The sequence below is a fragment of the Centropristis striata genome, chromosome 18 (genome assembly GCF_030273125.1).
Source record: "Centropristis striata isolate RG_2023a ecotype Rhode Island chromosome 18, C.striata_1.0, whole genome shotgun sequence".
Classification (NCBI taxonomy): domain Eukaryota; kingdom Metazoa; phylum Chordata; class Actinopteri; order Perciformes; family Serranidae; genus Centropristis; species Centropristis striata.
In genome coordinates this window covers 1,309,174-1,335,252 of record NC_081534.1, presented here as the reverse complement: position 1 = coordinate 1,335,252, position 26,079 = coordinate 1,309,174, and the positions used below count along the sequence as shown (strand labels likewise).

General features: G+C 39.5%; 1 protein-coding gene across 1 annotated transcript; it reads left to right on the top strand.

Annotated features, from left to right (window-relative positions):
* Nucleotides 1-1,000: 1,000 nt before the first annotated feature.
* Nucleotides 1,001-19,438, top strand: apobb.1 (apolipoprotein Bb, tandem duplicate 1). Its single transcript, XM_059356582.1, has 30 exons — nt 1,001-1,040; nt 2,225-2,439; nt 3,498-3,524; nt 3,762-3,874; nt 3,969-4,114; nt 4,232-4,379; nt 4,492-4,644; nt 5,627-5,751; nt 5,865-5,950; nt 6,059-6,503; nt 6,628-6,742; nt 6,825-6,971; nt 7,060-7,271; nt 7,404-7,599; nt 7,690-7,869; nt 7,979-8,182; nt 8,316-8,483; nt 8,574-8,779; nt 9,027-9,209; nt 9,304-9,434; nt 9,540-9,750; nt 9,840-10,012; nt 10,443-10,603; nt 10,690-10,799; nt 10,885-11,258; nt 11,426-17,449; nt 17,541-17,652; nt 17,736-17,759; nt 17,900-18,086; nt 18,180-19,438. The coding sequence occupies exons 2-30, from the start codon at nt 2,385-2,387 to the stop codon at nt 19,173-19,175; spliced, it is 11,412 nt and encodes a 3,803-aa protein (XP_059212565.1). The 5' UTR covers nt 1,001-1,040; nt 2,225-2,384; the 3' UTR covers nt 19,176-19,438.
* Nucleotides 19,439-26,079: the final 6,641 nt, after the last annotated feature.

The following is a 26,079-nucleotide window of genomic DNA, read 5'->3' as shown; positions in this document are numbered from 1 at the left end:
TGCATTAATTTCAGAGTACACTGAGACATTAAACTGCATCATTTTCAATTAAAATCTGGTAAAGTTGGTGTGTTCTAAAACTTTTGACCAGTAGTGTAAGAGAAAATAGTTTAGAAACCAGATAATGCTGTATGTTTGTACTGCCCTAAAAAGTCTAACTGCAGTAACTATGCATAAGGTAAAACTGAGAAAAACCGCTTTAAAGCCAAATGTGTTATAGGTAGGTCAGTGATATGACACTTATTTCTACATGTATTGATGATGTAATTTTAATGCTGAAAAATCATGATGATTTATTTGACCTTTGACCCCAAAAACGTTGTTACTGTACTCTGGTTTTGCTGTAAAAGGTTCTAATAGTAATGATAAACAGAGAGCAGTAACAACAATGTTGTCGTCTTCTTTCAGCTTTTATATTTTGTTTTCAGTGAATAAACATTTTCAAATTGATTTTGTTATAAGTGTATTTAAAAGTGTTTAACAACTCTATTCAAAGATTTGCATATTTTAGACTTAATATTACAAAGTAATGTTATATTTTAATCTTAATATCATTTTATCTCACTTTTTTACTTCATCACTATCTAGATAATAATTTCCCTATCAAATAAACTCATAATTTCTATTATTTTTATGTTTAAATTAGTATATATATCCAAAGCAGACCGTGGTAACTGCTTGGTTTTGAGTTGGATTTTGTTGTTTTTTATATAATTATTTCTCTGAAAAAAAGCAACACTGAAATCTAAAACTTTATCAAAAGATAAAACAGACATCAATGAGTTCATATTTAGTTACAACTTAAGTTTGACCAAAAATGTAGTTACTGCAGTTAGACTTTGCAGGGCAGGAACTAGACTGCAGTCCCAATTTAAACAACAAATCAAATTCTGCATGAACCTTTGAGTATTTGTAGATCAAAGTTCATCATCTCACCCATAACCCATCTAAGTTTGGTAAATGTTTTCATGTTTTCATTCGGGCTTGTGGCAGTGGAAGCAGAACAACAAGCATCTAACTGTGTAACAAGGTACGATTCTGTAAGTAAACTACAATTACTTACACTGTAATGATTAGCCACATTTCTATTTAAAACATATAGTCCTTATGTGTGCTGTATCATGTTTAATAAATGTACTACCTCTTTAAATTCAAAGTAACTCTGCAGCACTTTTTGTATTAATGAGCACTATCTATGTAAAAAGCAGATAAAAATGCAACAACCAAGCAAATAATGTACATCACAAAGAAAATGATGCTTTGTGGTGTTGCTTTTCTTGTCGATAATGATTATCAACAGATAAAGCAGCTGATAAGTTTATCAAGTTTTTCGCATCAAGAGGGACTTTGTGTTTTGAGCACGCCTTGATCACTCAGTGTTCACTAATGAGTGTTTATCAGTGCCCCAATTCACACTGGAGCTCTTACCTTCTGTACGGACTTTGCATTTTTTTGACAGCAGAAGTTCAAGAAATGTCAATTACTGCAAGAATATAGACCTTTGAAACCATGCAACCAAAAACTTACTCCATCTGATATCAAATTATTTCTCACTAAGAATCCAGTGAACTGAAACATCTTAATATCTAACCCGTAAATCATAGTAACAGTGACAGGAAATCACAGTAAATATACTCATTGTCATATAAATAAATGGCTTATTTTGCTCTTTATTCAAAAATGGACAGCACAGAGAAATGGGAAAAATCATGGTGACCATACAACTGCTTTTTATGAATATATGAATTATATTAGACATAGTAATCAGTATTATAAAACTACCAGTATCTGATAAGGCTAAGCTGTTATATTCTTCAATTAAAATATCTCATCTGAAGTCCTATGTGCGTATAATTTAAGATGAAATAAAATGCGACTTCCGTGCCGTTAACAGAGGAAATTTTAGATAGACAGATAGATTACTTTATTCATCCCCGAAGGGAAATTCAGTTGTCACAGCAGTCCGGTATTCAAGTACAATAAAATGCAATAGAATAAAATACTGAGGTAGCATAAATAAAAACAATAGAACAATAGAAAAAAAACACAGAATAGAACAAGGACACTTAAGAAGTTAAAAAAAGAAGATCAGTTGGTAGGATGGTTGGCAAGATGATGGTAATAATTAAACTGGTGATATTTGAAGATTTAACAGAATTGATCAGTTTTGCAAGCTTGTGTGCTTTGAGCCTTGAGTACCTTTTGCCTTTGTCCCTCCACACAGGAGGGTGGGTTTGGACTTTGAGCGTTCAAAGCACCGTCAGAGCCTCCCGGCCCCCTGACAGAGCCCATCTGCTGCTATAAAAGCCCCGAGCTGAAGCTGAGAAATCAGTCTCGTCCGAGTACTCGCCAATACCAAGGGAGAGAGCTTCAACGAACCCAACATGGGGGACTCAAAGCTCTGCCTTTTGCTGCTCATCAGCACAACTGCCTTGGCTTGTAAGTACTTCTTAGAAAGCATTTGCTCTGAACATTAACTTAACACAGTATGTAGTTTAAGAATATGATTGTTATTTTCAATTTTGTGTACAGTCTCCTATTGTATTGCTGCAAATTGTTTAATCCTAAATTGTATTCTATTCTTTTTTTTTTTTTTTAAATCTTAAGAAACTAAACTTTAGAAACTAGAGAAGGCAACTTCTAAAAAAAAAATTGCATTGTGAATGCTTGGTGCTGAAATTGCTGGCTTTAAAAATGTAATAATATGAGTAATGTATGAGAGATGTAGATGATTTTTAATAGCTGAAAACTGATGCTAAACTGCATTGTTGGCTCTGATCTCTATCTATATTTAATATTTTATCTATTTGGTATCATTAGGATTTAAAAAAATGAATAATGCCCATATTGTATGAAAGCTGTGACATATTGTAAGATTCCAATGGCATTTTAAGCTGAAAGTATGAGAATGAATAAGTAAAAAAAAATCTTGATTGGCTTGATCCAGCTGCAATCAAAGGTTACTATATTTCAGGCTCACATAGTTAAATCTGTAAGCTAGATCATAGTCTGCTTGTTGAAATGTTTTAATGGGATTTACACCCTAAATGCATGAAACATGTTTGAATTTGAGTTTCTAGCTAAAATTATTAATGCAGAAACTGGTGAATGTTTCTAAAAGGAGGAAAGATATGAATGCTAAAAGTAAAAGCAATAATAATAAAGTAATAAGAATAATAATAAGGTCCTAATTGAGCTGAATGTATTGATGTTTGAATTAATTGTTGAAAAATGTGAAAGGGGTTAAGTTGCAAAAGAAGCAGCTGAAGTTTATTAAAGAATGCTGTAGAAGTAAATTATATATATGCTTCCAGCTTTCAAACCTAGTAACAAAGAGTTTGTCATAAAAAGTGAAATATTCCCCACTTATGTGTGGAGACATGCTGCAATAATAATTATGACAGAAGAGTGTAGTGTGCTATATTTTACCTTTATTTAACATCATGTCTTTAATTGAATTAGATTTACTAAAGAATACATTCTTTTTTTTTTCATAGTTGCCCAAGATGAACCAACCTGCCTATGTAAGTAACAAAAGCCTACTTGCTGTCAACAATTATTGACAATCATTTATTGAGTTTGAGTTTGAGTTTATTTTATTTAAAACAGGGACAATACATATTAATGAACATATACATGTAAATATGCAAGATTATAGCCAACAGCTAATTTCCATCTTTAGTCCCTTTGTGAAATTGCAAGTAAATAGATGACTTTTACGTACAAAATCCCTTCTTAAAGTATTTTTTTTTCTCTTCTAGTGGCCCAAAGATACAAGACCCTGCACAAGTACGAATACCAATATGAAGCTGAATCTCTGAACGCCATCAACGGAGCCTCACAGCTCAAGAACGGACCCAAGGGCTCTTGCAAGGTACGAGAAAGACCTTTCATAATAGAGGTTTTTCACTCTTCAAATTAAGTCCCTTTGGAAAGTGAGATTTAAAAAAAACTTACCTTTTTCACAGGTTGAAATTGAAGTGCCTCAGACTTGTAGTTACATCATCCGCACCACCGGCTGTAGCCTGAGTGAGGTGGTCGACATGGACGCAGCGGGAAACCCTGTGTTCGGTCCCGCCGCCGGCTCCGACGCCTTTGCTGCTGAGATGGAGAAGTAAGTTGCTCAATAAAAAAATCCATGAAGTAGAATATCTTTCATTTAAACTACATATAAAGTTCGTCATCAAGCATATCAGGTTACTGGAGTAAAATATCATACATTTTCTTTTAGGTATCCTCTGAAGGTTGTGGTTGAGGGTGTGTACGATGTCAAGCTGTACCCTGAAGACGGTGAGACTACAACCATCCTGAACATCAAGAGGGGTATCGTCTCCGCCCTGGCTGTGCCTCTGGTGGAAGAGGACAAGAACAAGAACATGGTACATTCATTAATCAAGAATATTCTTAACAACCTGCACACATTATTGCCACCTTCAAAGTCTACTATGCTGATATTTAGAGTTTTTATAAAATGTGTTTCACGTATTTCAGCCCACCATCCATGGCAAGTGCAAGACCTATTCCACTGTCAACGCTAGAGAGGACATTGTAACTGACGTCACCATCGAAAGGGATCTGTCCAGATGCGACAAATTTGTCCCAGTGAGAGATTACACCAGCCCACTGGCACTCATCTCTGGCATGGTAAGCTTTCCACTCGTCACAAAACATTTTCAGACAAATATTTAAGACTTGTATGCTCTAATATTAACCACATTGGGGCTATTTCCACTACGGGGCAATACCCGGAATGAGGCGGGTCTCACTCGCCGAAACAAACCTAAGTTGAATACGAGCAGTCTTGAGCCGGCTTTTGTCCGAATTTTTTTAGTCCTTGTAGAAGAGCAGGGCCTTTTTTCTCCCCTGAAAACAGCCTGGTTACTGATTGGATAGATCACTAACAACAACACGCCATTTGTAAAAGCTGGTGAAGCAGTGTTCCCAACTTAGCCACTTTGTTGCTAAATTTAGCGACTTTTCAGACCCCCTTAGCAACTATTTTTCAAGAAAGCTGGAGACTGGAGACAAATCCAGCGACTCCTTCTTACTCTTCTTAACGAGCCGCTAACAACCAGAGGCCGGCTTGTAAAGAAGAGCCGCCGTTAGCAGCAGTTAGCTACAGTTAGCTCTGTAGCAGTACAGTGTGTATGTGCTGCTGCAGGAGGTGTTCATTTAGCGATCTCTGTTTGTTTACAACAAGCACCAGACACTCTGTGCACAGTTAGTGATGCTGTTAATTCACAATCACTATGGTTATGATCAGAGGAGATGCTATGCATAATTAGCCATGCTGCTTCCAGCTGCTGATGTTGTGTACAGTTAGCGATGGCGAAAACCATCTCTAAATCCCTCTGGGGGCTAACTTTTGAGAGGGTGTGGCCTGAGAGTTTCCGAGTGGCCACACTTCCCCCTAGTTGAAACACGGTTATTTACTTTACTGAATTCCCCCTGATTCACAGGAAGAATGCTTATGTTTCTGAATATTTTTTATAAAATACGAAAAACAAGACATTGGTTAAGTTGACCTGAAGATTGTCATGTGATATCTGGGAAATGCAGGACAACTATTTGTCTCTTTAACTTTCACGGTTCCACTGCATTTATATGATTATTTGTCCACTTTCAGCACTACCCTCTTGCCCAGATGATCAGAAGCAGCCAGACCTGCAACTACAAGTTTGACAATGAGAAGAAACACATGACTTCTGGATCCTGTACAGAGAACCACATCCTCATTCCCTACTCTCACAAGTAAGGCCAACCTTGTATTAGACTATAAAATGCTCCGTTATGTCACTGCATACATTGATGTGTCTTATAGTCGAGATCAACAGTATTTTTAAGCATATCTTTTTATCCTACAGAGGAGAATATGGAGTTACCAATGTTGGAAAGCAGGAACTGACTTTGATTCAGGTTACTCCTCACAATGAAAGAGTCTTTGACCACAGTAAGTCCTTTGATTCTTTTGTATTCTTTTCATTTATAGTTGATTGTTTTAAAATGATTCACTTAAGGTATCATTATGTCATTGTAACCATTTGCTTGTGTGTCACAGGTGACATCGTCAAGGGTCTTCACATGGACGCCGTCGAGGACAAGAGTGTTGTCCAGGACAAAGATGGAGCTCTGACCCTCCTGAGAGAACTGGCCGCTCTGCCTGAGACCGAGGGTGAAAAGAGGGCCCGCCTCTTCCAAGTCCTTGTCTACCTTGTCCGTGCAATGAAGACTGAGACCCTGAGCCCTGCCGTTCCTGAAGCTCTTGCAGTGTCCCCTGTCCTGACCTACCAGGTCCTGGCCCAGTGCGGAACCCCTGAGTGCAGCAGTGCCATCATGCAGATCCTCAGGACTTTCGACACCTCTTCACTTGAGGTCGATGCTGGTGTTTTTGCTTTGGGACTCGTGTCCAATCCTTCTGCCCTCCTGATCAATGACATGCTGGAAATGGCCAAGTACAAGCCCAGCAAAGCCATCATGTTTGCCCTGAGCAATGTTGTTAAGAGGTGAGTTAAATAAACCACACATTTTTCAATCTGAATACAGATGCAGCAAACATTTTCCCTGTTTGACCAAATCCACATTATGCATATTTGATTTCTAAATATAGTTTTTTGTTTTCTTCCACAGGTTTTACAAAGCTGAGGGTAAAATGATCCCTGAGATTTTCGCTGTTGCCGAGTTCATGGGCACCCAGCTGGGTGACTGTACTGGAGACAAGGAAACCACTTTCATGACATTGAGAGTGAGTAACTTTCCCTAAAGATCAACATTTTAATTACTGCCAACTTCAATTAGCAGAATATTGATGTTTCCTTTGATTGCAGGTTATTGGAAACATGGCTCCAGCTATGGCAGCTGCTGGCCCCGCACTCAGAGCTGGTGTGATCCAGTGTGTGAACCAACCTGCTGCTTCCCCCGAAGTGCAACAGGCCGCCATCCAGGTCTTCAGGCTGACTCCCGTCCCAGAGGAGGCAAGTCAAATTATTTTAAAGATGTGACACATTACTGGAATTATTATTTCTTCTCTTAACTCATTTTATTTGTGTCTGTTGGTCACAGGGAAGAGAGGTTCTCATGCAGGTGCTTTTGGACGGCACCAGCCCTATGCAAAAGCGTGTTGCCGCATACCTGGTGCTTATGAAGGACCCACTGCCCACTGAACTGTCCCAGCTGGCTGACGCCTTGCCCAATGAGCAGGACAAACAAGCCAAGAGCTTTGTGATCTCCCACCTTACCAACATTCTGTCCTCAACTGAGCCAGAGACCGCAGAGTAAGTGAAAAACTGTCTCAGATTTGTATGTATATTCCTTTAATTAGGCCTGTTTCTCACTATGTGAGAAGTAGTGGTCCTAGTTTAATCACCATCAGGCATTCAATACCAGTATTTTTTCCTTTCCTACAGGCTGAGACAGAAGATCCGGGATGCCCTTCAGGGTAATGAGCTCGGACCCATCATGGACCCCACCAAGTTCTCTCGCAACTACAAGATGGGATCTGTTGAGGGAAACATGATCTTTGAAGATACCAGCTACCTGCCCAAGGAGGTCATGATTGAAATGACTCTGAAGGCATTCGGTTATGACATTGACATGATGGAGGTAAACATTCTGGGCTGTTTAAATCCAAATTGTACTTAATAAAATAATTTTTCAGTTAGCTTAAATGTTGAATATTTTTCACCTTTACAGATGGGTATGGAGGGCAAAGGATTTGAGCCAACTGTTGACGCCCTGTTTGGAGTGAACGGATTCTTCCCCGACACTGTCATGAAGACAATGTCCTTTGTGTCTGACAACATGCCACTCAGAGTCAATGAGATCCTGCAGAACATGCTCCCTGCTCTGAAGAAGGACAGGATGAAGAGACAGGTACTTCCACACGTCTGTTTTGTACACATGACCTAAACAGTTTTGATTGTGATGATTAAATTTCCCCTATGGTAAAAATGTGTAATTGAGTGTACACATCTATTTTTAGGCCTCCCAGAACCTGATGAGGGAGATCGGACGCAACCTCAACAAACTTGTGAGGGAAATGAAGGCAGCACAGTCTCCTGAAGCAATGGTTTATCTGAGACTTTTGGGAAATGAGCTTGGATATCTGAAGACCAATGAAATGGAGGAGATGGCCTACTCTGCTGCCATGATGATTGACAGCATGCTCAAGATGTTCCCAGTTGATGTAAGGGCATTTTTTTTAAATGCATTGGTGCTAATGACATTATGCATACATTTATAAATACCTTGTTTAGAATATAAATGTCCAAGTTTTATTTATTTATATTGATTATTTTTATCCCCATTATTTGCCACAGATCATGAAGGCTCTGATGACCAAGGCTGACAACTCAATCTTTGCCCACTACATCTTCATGGACAATGAATTCTTCCTGCCTACTGCCACTGGTGTGCCTCTCAGGATTGCGATGGCTGGTACTTTCACCCCTGGCATCAAGGGTGGACTTCAGATTGCTCGTGATATGGTAATTATCCATAAATGTGTTTAAACGCAAACAACATGATATGATAAACAGCAACAACATCACTCTTCATTTTTTTCTGTGTCTACACAGAGTGAAGTGACCTTCATGCCCTCCGCTGGCATTGAGATTGCAGCTCAGATTGGCTCCCACATCCCTGAATATGTCAACACTGGATTAGAGATGCGCACCAACTTTTTCCACGAGAGTGGGCTCAGTGCCAAGATCTCCATGGAGCCCAACAATGTCAAGCTGACCATCCCTGCTCCAAAAAATCCTACAAAGCTCATCCAAATCACGTGAGTCTCAGTAAAACCTAAATAAAAAAGCACCAGGCAGAAAGTGCACCTCTAGTTGTAATGTAACTGTTAAGATAGCTGACCCAAAGTATAAAGGGTATAAGTAGGTTTAAGTAGGTTAAAGATAGACCTGTTCATAATTCACATGTAAACAATTTATGCATTATATCTTTGGCCAAAAACGTTTTAAAATTTAGATTAAAACAGCCAAAGTTTCATTCTAACTGTTCTACATTTAACCATTTAGAAACACCCTGGTGGCAGTGACTGGATCAGAGGTTAAGACCATCCCCCCTATGGTGATGGACAAGGTTGATGCCAGTGAGTGCACTCCCTTCTTCGCTGGAATGAAATACTGCACTGCTCTGCAGTACACTGATGCTTTCTCTCAGGAGACAGCCCCCTACTTCCCCTTAACCGGAGACAGCAAGTGAGTCATCTTTCTATACCACGAAGCCTAATAAATTATCATGTTTTTAAAAACTGCCTACTAATATTGGCTAATTATTGAATTATCTGAATAGATTTGCCGTGGAGCTCCAACCCACTGGTGAAGTCACTGAGTACACAGCCACAATTGCCTACGAGCTCCTGAGGGAAGGAGAAGAGGGCCGGCAGAAGGTTGACTCTGTGAAGTTTGTTCTCAGGGCTGAAGGTAATATATTGAAAAGTCTCTCTGCTCTATCACTAGATCAATGTGAAAAAGCTCTGATGTTAAGTGGAATTAAGTGATATTAACCCATTGGTTGGTCAACAACAGGTGCAGAGCCCACTGAAGCTACAGCACTCGTGAAATATAACAGAAGAAAGAATGTCATCACAGCCGACATCCAGATCCCTGACTTTGATGTGGAGGCTGGACTCAGACTGGGTGTTGTTGATGGAAACACCAAGGGCAAAGGAACTCACTCCATCTCTCTTGACCTGATAAACAAGAACATTCCTCAGCTCTCCCTCGTTGGCCGCGCCAAGTAAGAAATCAACCACAAATACTCATGAAAAGACATTGATGTCACCCTCATCAACAATACCATGATAACTCACTGACATCATTTTTCAGGCTGATGGCCATGAAGGAAGGTATGCTGCAAGTCCAACTTCTCATCCCCTCTATCAACGCTGATGCCACTGTCACAGCCAACATGAAACGTGAAGAAGAACTGGAATTGGAGCTCAAGAGTGAAATCAAGCTCATGGATGCCACCTCTGAGCAGACAATCGCAATGAAATATGGTAATGTTATTTTCCAATTACCCTACCCTTAGTTAAGAAAATGCATTTTTCCAGCTTTAATCCTTTAATCTCTGTGTTAATTAATTATCTCTGGTTTTGTGCCAAATATGTAAAAAGAAATCAGTATCAGTATTTTACATCCGAATGTTTAAAGTTTTCCATTTCACTGAGAAACTAACTACCGTTTAACTGGCACTCTAATAGTTGCTTATTTCTTGCACATAAGCGTATAAAAGCGGGGTCATATCTTAAATGTAGCTATGTCAGTCATTGTCAGAATGCCAGTTGAAATTGGGGCTGTTTCGCCTGAAGAAGTTCCAAATTTAATGTTGTGAAGAGTACATTTACTCTCAGTTGAACTGTGACCTGGGGATAAGATGAATATTTACTCATGTTTCAAGATACAAATGATTGCTCTATATTGTTACAGATGACAACAAGCTTGAGGCTGAATTCAAGTCTGATGTGAAAGCTGAGACCGCCAACTTACCATATGCTGAGTTGTTCGACAAGTATGGCAACCAAGTTCTCGACATGGAGGTTATGCAGACTGACATGAAAGTCCGTCACATCTTCTTGAAGTTTGTGGAGGTATGCATGTTTGATTTTACAGTGATCACTTTTTCCTCTAGTACAAATGTGGAGCACAAATAAAACCCTGGTTGTTGTTTTCTTAGGCTGCAAACAACTACATGGAAAAATATGGTGCTGATCTGCCTTACATTCAGAACTTCAGAATGCCTAATATGCCTGAGATTTCCCTGCCTGAGACACTGTTCATGAAGACGTAAGTGTAAACAACTCTGTGGTAAATGTTTAAGTTATTTTCCCCCGCAAAACATTCATGCAATTTATAATTGTTTTTATTACAGCGAGGGAAAGGCTGTCTACTACTTCAACAATGAGCGCTTCACTATTGCTCTTCCTCTCCCTCTTGGAGGAAAGTCAACTGAGGAGCTTAACTTCCCACCAGCATTGTCCACACCTAGTGTGTCTCTACCCCAGTTTGGACTGGAGATTGTCTCCATGGAAATTCCCATCCCAGAGCTTGTTGTCCCTGAGAGCCTGACTCTGTCCATTCCTCTTTTCGGCAAAGCTGAGGTTTCAACTGTGATGAAGAGCAACATTTATGACATGGAGGCTTCAATGGCTGCCGGCAAAGATGTTGTTGAGACATCAAGCTACTCAGCTAAGTTTGATGTGAAAGGAACCAGCCCAATTGACATCCTCTCAGTTACGATGGAAGGTATAACACAGTTAATATAATTAATACATTTAGGAATTGTAATTTTTTCAACTTCCACTGGTGTGAAACAATGTCATTTAATTATTAGTTACACTATGACAGTATTCCCTGATAAAATGTCCCTATCAAGCTATCAATCATCTTATCTTCTTTTGTGTCTTATTTAGGATCTGGAAGTTTGGCCACCACTGATTCCCTCAAGGCCACTCTGAAAAGCTCTTTGGCCCACAAATTCCTTGAAGCCAGTGTTAGTATTGTTGAGGATGCAATCATCACAGACAAAATCAATTTGAAATCAAGCAGCAAGATTGAAGCCACAAGCCCATTCGGTCTCAAGATTGTGCTCGAGCACAATGGGATGACTGGAATCAACACTGAAGAAATCTCTGCAGATAGCAAATTTGAGGGAATGTTCACTGCTGGGCCCATGTATGGCAAGACCATTTCAAACCAGGCATTTGCCATCTTCCCATTCAGGCCAGAAGCAAAGATTGATTCTTCTGTTCAGATTGACTCCACCATTGTTAGGGCCCAGAACACAATTGCAGCAACTCTTGCCAATGGTGAATTCTCAGTTGTGTCCAACACCAATGCCTTTGAAGACATCTTGACCAATGTTGCTGAGCTTTCCTTCAAAGACAGCAAGCTGTCACTGAAATGTGACACAAATGCCCTTGCTCTTGGCATGAAGATCCGCAACCAGGCTGAAGCCGCTGCTGGTGCCGGTGAAGTCGCCATGAGAATGGAGACAAATGCAGACCACACTGAAAACCGTGTTTACTCTCTGCTGACTGCCTCTCTTGATGTCAATGGTCTGGCTGTTAACAGCGATGCCACCTTCAAACTCCTTGAGAATGTAGCTACTCACAAGGCTACTCTGAAAATGAACAAGGACGGTTTGACCACAAGTGGAACAAACACCCTCCAGAGCCCCCTGTCCCTTGAAAACACCTTTGATGCTGGGCTTGATGCTTCAAAGGCTTCTCTGTCCATTATCAACAAGGCCGCAATCTTTGACATCAAGGTCGATAATACCAACACTCTGACCATTACTCCCTCTAGCTTTGACTTCAACTCCAAGGCTGAAGCCATCGGCAGCGAGTATGCCTCTTACACTCATGATATCACCCTCGACCTGAAACCCTACACTGCTTCTGCAAATGTCAATAACAACCTGAAAGTTCTGGCAGCCAACTTCATTAATGAGGCACAGTTGCAGGCAGAGCTTTACAAGATTGACCTGACTGGAAGCATGAAAGCAATTTATGGTGAGGAAGAGATCAAGCACATTTATCAGGTAAATTATGCTGATATGATAGCTAATGCCAAGTGCAGCACCACTGGAAAACTCTTTGGAACTCACACAAACCAGAACACTGAGCTTGAGATTACCGGTCTTGCTGTCAGGATCTCCAACGATGCCCGCTTCAACTCACAGCCAATGCGCTTTGACCACACCATCCGTTGCAGCATTGTGCCTTTTGATTTCAACCTTGATGCCGTTTTTAACGGTGATGGAGACATGACCATGTATGGAAAGCACAGTGCCCAGCTGTATGGCAAGTTCCTCCTTAAAGCACAACCCCTAGCTTTTGCTAGCTCACATGAATGCAGAGCATCAGTAAACCAGCAGCTCGATAACGGTTTTGCTCTTGAGACCACATTTGACAACAAGATGGATACTGTTCTGTCACTCCAAGAGCAGAAGACCAGTTTCAGAATGAAGTCTAAAATGAATGAGCATGCCTTTAATCAGGACCTGAGTGTTTACAACACTGCTGAGAGAACTGGAATTGAGGTTTCTGGCACCATCCTCACCAACATGCTAAATGCAGACTCCGCAGACAACCAGGAATTCACCATCGCTTCCTTCATCAAGTATGACAAGAAAACAGACTGCCAAATAGTTCAGCTCCCTCTATTCGAAAATCTACCTGCCATCTTGGAAAGCATCAAAGGCATGGTTGTGAGTGTTGCAGAGACACTGCAAGACTGCCTCAACAATGAGAGGATAAGGGCTAAACTTGAGGCTCTTCCCCAGTATGCTAACGAGTTTGTTTCTCAACTGAATGTAGAAGGCAAGCTCATTCAGCTGAAGGAGTATTTCAATGATATTACCCAAGAATATGTCATCACAATGGAGGATGTGGAAGCTGCTATTATGAACCTGCGAAATAATGTTAGAAAACTGCTGGTTGACCTCTCTCTGTACATCCAAAGCTTTGCTGAGATGGTGCAACAGATTATTGTTAGTGGCACCCTCCCTGAAACCCTCATTCAGAAGTTCCAGGAACAGCTGAATGCCTTTAATGCAGAGTATGACATCCAGGCTATGATCATGTATGTGATTGATACCATGGGGGATATGATCCAGCAGATCGACCTAGAAAAACTGAAGGGGAGCAGCATCGCATTCCTGAGTGACATTGATGCCAAGTATGAAATCAAGGCTAATCTTCAGTCAAACATGCGTGATATTAAACAAGTAATTGAGAACTTGGACATGCAAAAAATGTTTGTTGAACTGAAGGAGTTCATTTCTGATTTGCACTTAAGAAGTCTCGTTGATTTCTTCGTGAATACGATTCCCTCTGAAATCTTCCAGGATATGACAGATAAAATAAAGGACATGATTCAGGACCTTGACATCCCAACTAAGATTAATATATTCTTTGCCAAGATGAGAGAACTGATTGTGAAGTTCGAGGCTGACAAAAAGGTTCAGGCTCTCTTGGAAAAGGCTGTTGAGCTCGTCCAGCAGTTCAAAATTGAAGAAACTATCAGAGCTGTAGCTAACATGGTGAAGGATGCAGACATCCCTACCAAATTCATGGAAGCCTTCCAGGGTGCACTTGACTATTTGAAAGCAACAGAGGTTAAGGATATCATTGAGCAGCTCAATATGTATATTGACACTATTGTGCAAAAACTGAGGTCATTGGAATATAATGCCTTTGTGGATTATGTCAATCAAATTATTGCTGAGTGCACCGTTTATGTGAACGAGTTGATCAAGACTCTTGAAATCCCCCAGAAACTTGAGGCTACTAGAGACTTTGTCAACCTCGTCTTAACCTATGGCAGAGGCTTGTTGGAAAGCCTGAGAGAAATCAAAGTTGCAGAAATGATTAAATCTGTAAAGGATTTTGTTGACCAGGTTGTGCTTGAAAACCTTAGGTCATTTGCTGACTATATCAAAGTGAGAATAACAAATCTGGATGTCAGTGCTGCAATTAACTCTAAATTCGACTATGTGAGATCAAACTACAGAGCTGCCATCAGAATTGTCTCTCGTATTTTCACCAATATGCTTGACTTTATGAACACTGTGGTACCAGACCAAAAAATCTTCAGCGAGATTCGGCAGATCTTTGAAGGGCTCCGTACTGAACTTAAGAAACTTGAGCTGAGCACACCATCCTTCATCATTCCTTTCACTGATCTTGCTGTGCCTTCAGTGAAGATCAGTATGAATAATCAGCTCGAAATCCCAACACAGCTGGATATCCCTGAGTTCACCATTTTGGGCTCCTACACTGTGCCAGCCACCACAATTTCCATTGATGACATCAAGCAGAAAATAATGGAACTCATTGATTTCATTAAAAGCTTTGAGATCAAAATGATTGATGTTGATGCTTTCTTCGGAGATCTGACCATCAACTACCTTCCTTCCATGCCTGAGATGACCTTCCCAGAAATCAACCTTCCTGAGTTCTCATTCCCCTCCATCCCCCACGTTAATGTAGAAAGGTTGGTCAAGTCTCTTCAGATTCCTGAGTTCACACTGCCCACCATTCCAGATCAGATGATGGTCCCATGCTTTGGTAAACTCTATGGTGAGATCAAATTCCAAACTCCCATATACATCGTGAAGACTTCTGCTGAGCTCCAGAACTCCACTGAGAATGAAATGACACCTCAATTTACTGCATTCCTGAATTCCCAGGCCACATCTCCAAGTTTTGAAGTTCTTAACTACAAACTTGACTCCACTGCCCGTGTTGCAATTCCAAAAATGAGCCGTGTTGTCCTTGCAGAGACTCTTAAGTTCAATCATCTTGCTCTTGGAGTTGAACACCAGGCATCTGTCACTCTCTATGGTCTATCAGCCCAGGCCCAAGGCAAAACTACCATTAAGGTTAGCACTACACCTTTCACTGCTGACTTTATGAACACAGCCTTTATTGCTATGGAAGAGGGAATGTCTGCCTCTCTGGATTCAACTTACAGTCAAATTGTGGACCTCCCAATGTTCAGCTTCAGAAGTGAAGCCACTGTAACCCAGAAAGCAGTTGCTCGCCAAGATGGCTACACCATCATTCTAACAGCTGAGAATACAGGCAATGGCAAAGTCAATGCTCATGAGGGATCCCACAAGAGCAACATGGAGATGACACTCACTCCCAGCACTATGAAACTGACTTTCTCTGGTGACACAGACTCTACCATCTTAAAGATGAAACAGCAAATAGCTGCAGAATCTGGCATCTTCTCCTACTGCAAGTTCAACATGCGCAATGAGGCAGAGGCACCAGTCATTAAGAACAGTCTTGTTGTGGTATCTGGAGACTTCAATCTTTATGACATGAAGGCTGAGGTGAAAGCAAACCATGACACAGAACTGTATGGTGCAGTCAGTGGAGTCCTGTCCAATGGAATCAACATTGTTGTCCGTCCTGTTGAGATTGTCTTTGAATTCCAAAACAAAGGAAATGCCAAGGTTAACGTCATTGAAAGTCTGACTGCCAAGATTGATCTGCAGAATGATTACTTCGCCACCATCAAACCCAACAGCCAACAGATGAACACAGTAGCCCTGGCTCGTCTTAATCAGTACAAAATGTTCTACAACTTCACGGTTGACAATAATGAAAATCAGGCTGCCATCTTTGTCGCTATGGATGGTGAGGCCAATCTTGACTTCCTGACATCCCCCATCAGCATTCCTGAGATTGACCTGCCTTTTGTTGACTTCCGTACTCCAGCTATCAGTGACCTGAACGTGTATGAACAGACTGGATTGAAGAACATTTTGACAACCACTGAGCAGTCTGTGGACATGGATGCCAAGATTGTTTACAAGAAAAGCCAGGCTGCCCCCATTGTTGACGTGATGGGTCCAATCCAGATTCCTTCTTTGGGTAACCTGATCACAGAGATGTCCGTCAAGTCTGCTATCATTAATCTGAATGTCAATGCTGGACTGTATACTGAAGATGATCTTGTGTTCCGCCTGGGAGCTTCCACAGCCTCTGTGTTTGAGAGTCTGAAAGCCAAACTTGATGGAACCACAAGCCTGACAACCAAGAGAGGAATCAAGTTGGCCAATTCCCTGTCCCTTGAAAATCCGCACATTGAAGGCACTCATGACAGCACCATCAGCATGAGTACTGAGACTTTGGAAACTGCTATCTCTGTGGCTACTGTTGCAAAGATTTCCCTGCCTATTCTCAACCTGGAAGCAAACCAAAATTTGGTTGCAGACACCAAAGCCAAAGCAAATGCTGTCTCCACCTTGACCATGAAGGGTGATTTCAATATCCCTGTGATCAAGGCTGTTGGAAAGGCCGAGGCAGAACACAGCCTGAAGCTGGAGGGAAGCTTTGACTATGTTTCCATGGAGTCAGCTGCTAAGGCAAACATGGATGGCACAGTGCTTGAAGACTATCTACTTTTGGGAGTCCTGGATAATGACATGAATATGTACCTGAATAACGATGGCCTGCGCTCCACCTCCAAGGTTATTGCCGATGCCAAGCTCAACCAAGGCAACAACAAAGTCATTGGCATGGATGTAAATGAGAACCTTGCTGTTGAAGCCTCCCTGAGCCGTGTGTATGCAGTGCTGAAGTTCACTGGAAACAATGAGGCAAATGTTTTCAATTTCAATACCCGTGGAAAACAAGTTGTCCAGGCAACCATCGATCTTGCCCCAACCTCTTCTTTGACTGCTGATATTGAGATTGACATTTCTCAGCCAAGCAACCTGGGTGACCTCAGCATCTATGAGAAGACTGTTGCTGAAGTGACACCTGCCACACAGAAGATCTCTGCCAATGGCAAGTTTGTGAGCCCACTGTACACCACAAACCTGGCAGTCGAAGTTGAGGGCAGTGTTCCTGTCTTCAAAGTCATCTTGAAGTCCTCTGCCACCTCTGTTATTGTGCTCTTGGAATATGACATTGATGGTGAGTTGATCAGATTCCCTTAACACATCAACCTGTTTTATGTTGCAAGCATTGTTGAGCATTAAATCTAACAATATGTTTCTTTTGTTAGCCTCCTCTACTGTGAACTTTGAGAATGAAGCCCTGAACATGGTCAACAGAGCTCTTTTCAACCATGCTGAAATGACCATTGATTTCAACCATGCCATTACCCAAGCCTTGAGGTAACGTTCAGCATTTGTTTTACAATACATTTTGAATGACTAGTCAAAGTATACAGTAAATAATGCCTTTTTTCACATTTTAGGAGAAAGCGACAGGCTGATGACAGGTAAATATTGTGATTTTTTTCCTACATTTTCATCTTGACCATTTATCTTAATGTATATGAATTGGACTTCTTCTTATAAAATATCAAGTCAAGAATTATTTGGGTGTTTTTTATTTAAAATGCATTATTTTCTCTTCCAGTTCTTCTCGCCACACCCTGAATGTGGACATCACCAGCCCTACATTCACTGATGCAAACCTTCGTTATGCTGCTCGCAGCGATGGTATCAGTGCCTCTGTGTCTACTCCAACCACTGGCTTCGTGGGCCTTCAGTTCAATGGCAGAGTCCCATCTCAGATGATGGCAAGACTCTATGGTCGTTATCCTGTGAGTATCACTAACATTGCCATTTTGAAATGAAGGAAAAACATATATTAAAATACAAATAAAGCTAAAATAATATTTTATTTTCTTCAACAGTCTGCCCCAGATGCTGATGTTGAGGCCTTGGTCATCAGATCATCTGCTAAGGATGCCGATAAGATGAACCTGCAGATTGCCTACAACATGGAGGTACTCAAAGCAGTGCTCTCTGAAATCAAGCTCAGGCTCCCTTCCATGATCTCTACATTCACAAATTTTGCTGACAAGTACCAAATCACAGGCAAAATGGAAGAGATGAAGAACACCGTTGTTAACCGCATCAGCGAGGCCTACAATGTTGCAATCAACTATGATGCTCAGTTGAGCCAGCTGTCAATCTTCTTCAGAAACATCATTGTCCAGTACCAGCAGACTGTCCAGGTATTTCTGGATGCTGTTGTCAAGGTCTTGAGGGAAACCCAGTTCAAACTGCCTGGGTCTGATGAGATGACCACTCTCCCTGAGGCCCTGAAGATGCTGACCAGCAGCATTGCTGCTTTTCTGGAGACAACCCTCCACACCATCTATGACAACACTGAGGTCTACTATAATGCCTTTGTTGAGATGATCAGCAGTGTGAAATTGCGCATGCCAGTTGGTGATGCAATCTCTGGAGGCCAGATCTTGGATCAGGTCAAGAGAACATACAAGTACATCTTTGATGAACTGGTGGACTTTGTGAAAAATATGGAGAGCCTTGACACAATGCTAGTGAAGATGGGCGAGACCCTTAAGGCTATTGTTGAGAAATCTCAGGAGTTTGTTGACTCTGTCAAGTCTGATTATTTAGATGCAGTGTTCGTCAACATCAATGTCCTCTATGTTAACTTTGTCACAGTCTTAAAGAATGTTGTAGACCAGATGTCTGCCCTAAATATGGAGCAGCTCAACAGTTCATTTGAGTACATTATGGACATGCTCATCTATGCAGTGGACCAGTTCAATGTCACCGTTAATGGTCTCCTGCAGCAGGCTTCAGAGGAAGTTCAAACCTACATGAAAGTTAGTGAAGGGAGGCTTGAGATTTCCCTGCCATTTTACTTCCAGCAGTAAGGATCCCTCACAGACTGAGGCCTAAGTCCTTATGAAACACTACCATCTGTTCAAAATACATGCTTGGAAGGACTATGGACAATTTGCTCTTTAACCATATTTATAACAACAAGTTTAACAGAAACACCTGTTGTACCATTTTCACTTGAATGGTTTATTGCATTTAACATTGAAAATGTAACATTCTACTGAAACTCATCCCCCTGAAAAGGGTGAAAAGCATCAATAAAATATGTTAACGCAATTTATAAATGTCTGATGTCTTGCTTTGTGAAGTTTTTTTTTAATTAACATCCGAACTGTTAAATCAAACTACACAGAAAAGGGTATCACTTAGTGTTATAACACAGTTTAAATGTCACTGAATTTATTTAGAGCCTTAATTCAAGAATTGATGGGTACTTTTGAGAAAACTAAAGATCTGTACAACTGGTCAATTAACTGATTGAACTAGATAAAGAAGTTAAAAAAAAAAAATAGTTACACTAGTGCAAATTTAAATTCTTGTAGATTGTTTTCTTGTATGTTTAGGTTTTGTTGTTTTTATTAACCAGTGTAATATAATGTACGGTCTTCATCTAAACATTTTCTATATCATCAAACTTCCAGAAAAGTATTAATGCTACATAACCTCATTTTACCACAAGAGGTTTCACTATACAATACACAAATACACTGTGAAGGTTAAGGTCATTTCAAAACCAACAAAATAATACAACACCAACAACATTTTTGAAATCAGAGCAGACAATGACACAAAACTCAGTTCAGCAGTGATATCGATGTAAAGGCAAATAGGTTTTTGGTTACTCAAAAAACAAAGAGATTTGAAGACAGCACACAAATGCCTCTTCAAGATTTAGGACACTCAAACCCAACCTCAAAGAACTAATACCAACAAAGGGAATCTGGTCACACTTTCAATGTCTCATCTTGCTACAAAAAGACTTATCTTAACATCAGACCATCACGCAAATACAGTATGGTCTAAAACTGTCAGAAAGGGGCATAATGACACTCACTGAAGAGTCAGTGTGTCACTTATACTAGAATAACTGCAATGCTACATTTACCTGTGAATAATAACAGTCCTATTAGCCTCTGCATAACTTTACACACTCTGTCCAGCGGACCACTCTACAGGTTTCAGGACTGACTATGTTAGCTAGTCAAAGCTACACAATACTGCCAAGTATTGCTGATTCTGAAATTCCTTACAGTTTCCACCATTTTTTTTCCACATCTACTTTCAGTGCTGTCAAGCACATCTACATTCACACAATACAGCAGCAACACACACAGATTGGTGGGCATCATGAAGGAGAAGGGGCCTCCATTAAACAACAAAGCCAGTTGAGCTTGCATTGCAGAATCACATTTCACAAAAAGCAGCATGAAAAAATAATTAAGTTCAGTCGATGTTTTTTTATAGCACATTAAAAAAATAACTGGATGATGATGACCCAAAGTGCTGCTGCAAGAACCTGCTGCAATACAGTTACCCACATTCAATCTACTGCTGTCATTATTTAACTGGCTCTAAATTAAGCTGAATATTCACACAGTCTAAAATGGCAAATTTACTGCTTCCAAATTTAAAGTTGGGTCACGGATAGCAGATATTGAACCATTTTTGAGCTTAGGTTTTTTTAAGTGAACCCTGCTGTCTACTGACCCTCATTGTGAAAGAGTTTTGCAGTTGTTGAGGGGACATTTCATTACAAAAATACAGCTAATCCACTGGGTCTGCACATCCTCAGATGATGGCAGTACATTAATGCTTTTTTGTTGGTCGTTGCTGCAAGTAACAAGTAGCGTGCTTTACTCCTGCTGTTTTAGCAGGTCTGTGATGGTAAGGAAAGTTAGGCAGATTCACAAGGTACTCTTCTTTGTTTTCATTGGCCAATCGCAAACCAGGTGCGTAGCGCCCCAACAGGTCCTCTGTGAGCAGGGACAGTCACTCTGCAGCAAAGCAACCCTCATGCTGTCACATGCAGCATCAAATAGATCAGACTAGATCATAGTTACTGTCACACTGCGGTGAGGTGGTGTTTTATTTTGTCTTCTGGTCTTGATATTTCCTGTTTTATTTTGAAATAGTAACTCCTCTCTCATTTCAGGTTACTTGCCCTTCCCCGTGTGTCATCTGTGATGTGATGTGTACCTTACTGGCCAACTTGAGAGTTTAAGGGGAGACATCTTTGAGGGGCTGCATAGGCCATAATTCATTCTTCCCTCTCACATGCTCAAAAAATACCACTCACATTCACAATTTTACCTCTCACATTAACATAATATGTGTGTATTTGAGAGGTAGAATTGTGAATGTGAGAGGGAAGAATGATTTATGGCCTTTACGGCCCCTCATTGACACCACATGTGAACCTGGTAAACATTTGAATTAATAGATATCACCAGGAAAGTGTCACACTGAGGTGAGGTGGTGTTTTATTTTGTGTTCTGGTCTTGTTATTTCCTGTTTTATTGTGAAATAGTAACTCTCCTCTCGCCCACACTTGCCCTTCCCCGTGTGTCATCTGTCTGATTGTCTCCCTCTTTTTCTTTGTAATTTATTAGTGTAGCGCAGTTTTTTAGTTTCATAGCTTTTCGAGTCAGCCATTTTGTTTTCCCCCCTTTGGAGTGATTATGTGTTCTTTATTGTTTTTCCTCCTTTAGTCCTGATCCAGGTTTTCATCGTGCTTTTGTAGAATCTTTTATTTTTTCCTATCAGCCTTTGTACCTGTCTTTTGGAGCGCCTTTTGTTAGTAGAAGTTATTATTTAATTATATTCCCCTTGAGAGTTCCCCCCTTATCTGAGATTAGGATTATCTATTTAGTTATTTAGTGTAGATAGCTTTCTGTGTTTTTCCTCCTTTGGAGCGACTTTTATTTGTTAGATTAGATATTTTGTCAGGAGTTTCATAGCTCTTTTCTTTCACTCTGTGAGGTTTTCTTTGTGCATTTTTTTTAATAAAGAGACTTTTAATTCACCTGCTCTGCATCTGAGTCCTGACTTGAGCCTGGCTTGACAGTTACACACATTTTCTGATAAATGTAACAGGAGACAAAGAGAGAGGATGGTCTTTTTATTTCTTTTTTCATGCTGTATTGAAGAAGACTTTAAACTAGTGATCAAGACCATAAACTCATTGGCCCTCATTTATCAAACGAGCGTAGAAACAAGCGCAGATCTGAGTGTGTATTTGCATTTAAATGTCACACCCTAATATATATAATATATATTTAATATATACCTGAATCAGAAGGCTCGCCTCCAGAGTTTATGACACGGAAGGGCGCAATACGGCCAAAAGGAGGATTTTTCCCCCTAAAGTCAACTTTATTAGCAAAGTGCACCGTTATAAATAACAACAGATAACAACGAAATAAACATATTACAGAAATACACAGCGACGGAGGTTTATGAAAGTACTTATAGTTATAAACTCAAACAAGTTCTGTGAATATTTTACATTTAGAGCTCAAAGTTTTCACAGCTTTTTGGTTGAAGGAAGTAAACAATGTTTTAAAGTAAGTTTTAATTCCAAAAGAAGAGGAATTTCTCAGAGTCAGAAAGTGAAACGCTGACGTCCAACAGCTGCAACAACAAACTGGTTTAGTTTGGCAGCTTAAAAAGTGAAAAGGAAGGAAGTCAGTGGTGCTGTCAGCAGAGTAGCAGTGGAGCATTAAACCCCTGGTGAGGTTGGAATATTTCATTTATACATTGTGATATATAAAGCCTAATAATCTATATAATATCCAAATATTATTATTACTATTATGATGATGGAGAGATATTATTCACTTCTTTACATTTAGTAATAATTCTGTCCCAGTCAGAGGAGCGTGTGGCTGATTGGAAATGTTTCTATTGGGTCAGAACCGCTGGTGTCCAGCAGGATAACGGTAAACATTTAATTGCAGAAGACAACAACATTTAATAGCCTCGGCTAGTATTCTGGTTAAAGAATTTCACTGCCGCAGGGTGTATTTATTTTTAATCAGGTTTTTAGTGAAAAAATAATATAGCCTTTACATCAGGGGTCTCAAACTCAAATTACCCGGGGGCCGCTGGAGGCAGTATCAAAATGACCAAAAATAGACACAAAATTACAAAAAAATAAATTAAAAAAAAGACCACAAAATGACAAAAAAGACACAAAATGACTGAAAAAGACACAAAATTACTTACAAAAGACACAAAATGACAAAAAATACACAGAATTAACAAAAAAGACACACAATTATTTTTTAAAAAGACACAAAATGACAGAAAAATAACTAAATTACTTAAAAAAGAAACAAACTGACCAAAAAAGGACACAAAATTATTTTAAAATGACACAAAATGAGACAAAAAAAGACACAAAATGACCAAAAGACACAAAATTACTAAAAAAGACACAAAATTACCCCAAAAAAAAGACACAATTATTAAAAAACGACACACAATTATTAAAAAAAGACACAAAATTACCTAAAAAACATAATCAAAGGGACCTTCCACACACAACACGGTAAAGGGCCATTCATTTAAAACTCACATTAAACTTTCACATCAAGGTGAGGGCCACAAAATATCGTCACGAGGGCCACAATTGCCCCGCGGGCCGCAAGTTTGAGACCCCTGCTTTACATGCTTTGGTTTGTCATCATAAAAAAAAACATGGCAGAGTTATATCAGCTCCAGGCATCGTTACAATAGTCTAAGATCAATTCTCAGAGCAGACTGAGATCTGATCGTACTCTCCGCTCACGTCCACATTGATAAATGCCGAATCTTGAGTAGAAATGATCGTACGCCCACTTTACGCTCACTTTCTGTCGTACGCTCGTTTGATGAATGAGGGCCAATGTGAGAATGTTTACTGAGTTAGTAAATCAAGTGAGAATTAGGGTCGTTTTCCTATTGACTAACATATAAATGGACTTCTGTTTGCAACCAGTGGTGTTACCCCTTGCTGGCTATTAGGAAGAATGCAGGTTAACCCTCTAGAGTCCACGAGATCGCCAGAACACGACTTCTTCATGACGTCACGATGAGAAAACGAAGCAGCATGGAGCCCTGCTGTCAGCTTTTCTCTAAAGTTTTGGCTTTTCCAGAAGTTTCCATGTCCAATTTAATGCATCAACTCTTTTTCAGCAAAGGTAAAAAAAACAACTTGACCAAGTGTAGTAGTTTTTGCAGAGATTTTTCTAATTTTGCAGTGTGCATTCAGCATTTTTTGTGTTGACTGTTTTTTTTTGTTATTTCTTTGTGTTTTAGTGTGTTTTTATCTGTTTTTTTGTGTGTGTGTTTTTGTTTTTTTGTGTTTTTTATGTGTTTTTGGTATTTTGAAAAAAAAATTTATGTTTTTTGTGTGTTTTGAGTGCATTTTTTGTATATTTTGTGTTTTTATATGTTTTTTTGTCATTTTGTGTGTTTAATGTGTTGTTTATTGTAATTATTTTTGTGTGTTTTTTGTGTTCAAAATGTTGATCTAGTAAGTCAAAATGAAAAAAATAATAATCAGGTCATATAGGTGAGGTTGTGCTGAAAACAATGATAACAACACGTCATGGTAAAGAAGTCCAGAACCAACAAAATTGCCCAAAACTCCAAAGAGTTAAGGCCTCACTGTTCAGGCCCAGGGATTGCTGCTTGACTATAATAGACAAAGCACAGACAGAAATCATTGATTTCACTGCCATCTAGTGGTTGAGTAATTATATGGGCTCAGCCTGACATGATAAGCCTTCTTTGATTAGATATTAAAAGCTTTCACAACTACCAGATAAGTAGGACACAAAGATTTTATCTGAGCAGTCAAATCAGATATTTGAGGCCTGCCTGTTGGTTTATTACAAGTGTCTGAACACAGCGACAGTGCAGTAAAAGTTCATTTCTAAATGTCTTTGAAGAGTGTATTGTACATGTTAACTCTTAGTTATATCAGTATCTACAGTATCTATTGTATCCAATAATGCATATTCATGATAAATACTCTTTAACAAAGTTATTTGTTTAGGAAATCTGCCTTCTGAATGTACCTAGATTCATTTCAAAAGTGTATTTACTGTTGACGGATGGAACTTCAACGTCATGGTTGATTAAAATCTAGGGAGAGATGGTTTGGTCAGAATTATGTAAAAAAAAAAATAGACATACACTACTGGTCAAAAGTTTTAGAACACACCAACTTTTCCAGAATTTAATTGAAAATGATGCAGTTTAATGTCTCAGTGTACTCTGAAATTAATGCACATTTGCAACATTTAAAATTCTTTATTGAGCATATCACATATTAAATCTTATCTTGTAAATTTTTTTAGATTAATTCTTCAATTACTTGTACGAGGAGAACTCGACTATGACGGCATATTAGGGCTAAATATGAATAAAAATAAAAATACAAACCGGGTGGGAGGGTGGTTGTAATATTTTGAGAAAAAAGTTGCAAATTTACTAGATTAAAGTGGCAAATCTACAAGAAAAAAAGTTGCAGATTGAAGAGATTTAAAGTGGCAAATCTGCTTAAAAAGTCGCAGATATACGAGAAAAAAGCAACTTTTTTCTCGCAGATTCAACACTTTAAATCTCATAAATCTGCAAATTTTTTTCTTGTAGATTTGCCACTTTAACCTCGTAAACTTTTTTGTCTCAAAATATTACCCCCCTCCCCCGGGTCCTTATGTTTTTTTTTACACATTCTGGCAGTTTGTAATATCCTCCAATATTCTGTAGGGTTGAAATATTGAATTTGCAAGTATTTCAATGAGTGTCCTATTATTAAGGGTATAACCCTATTGTATTAAGGGTTAAGAATATAATTAAAATGACCCAAATCCTACAAATAATATTTTGTTCTTATCTTTTGAAGGATTTGTGATATATATGTGGCACAGCATTACCTCAAGATCATTT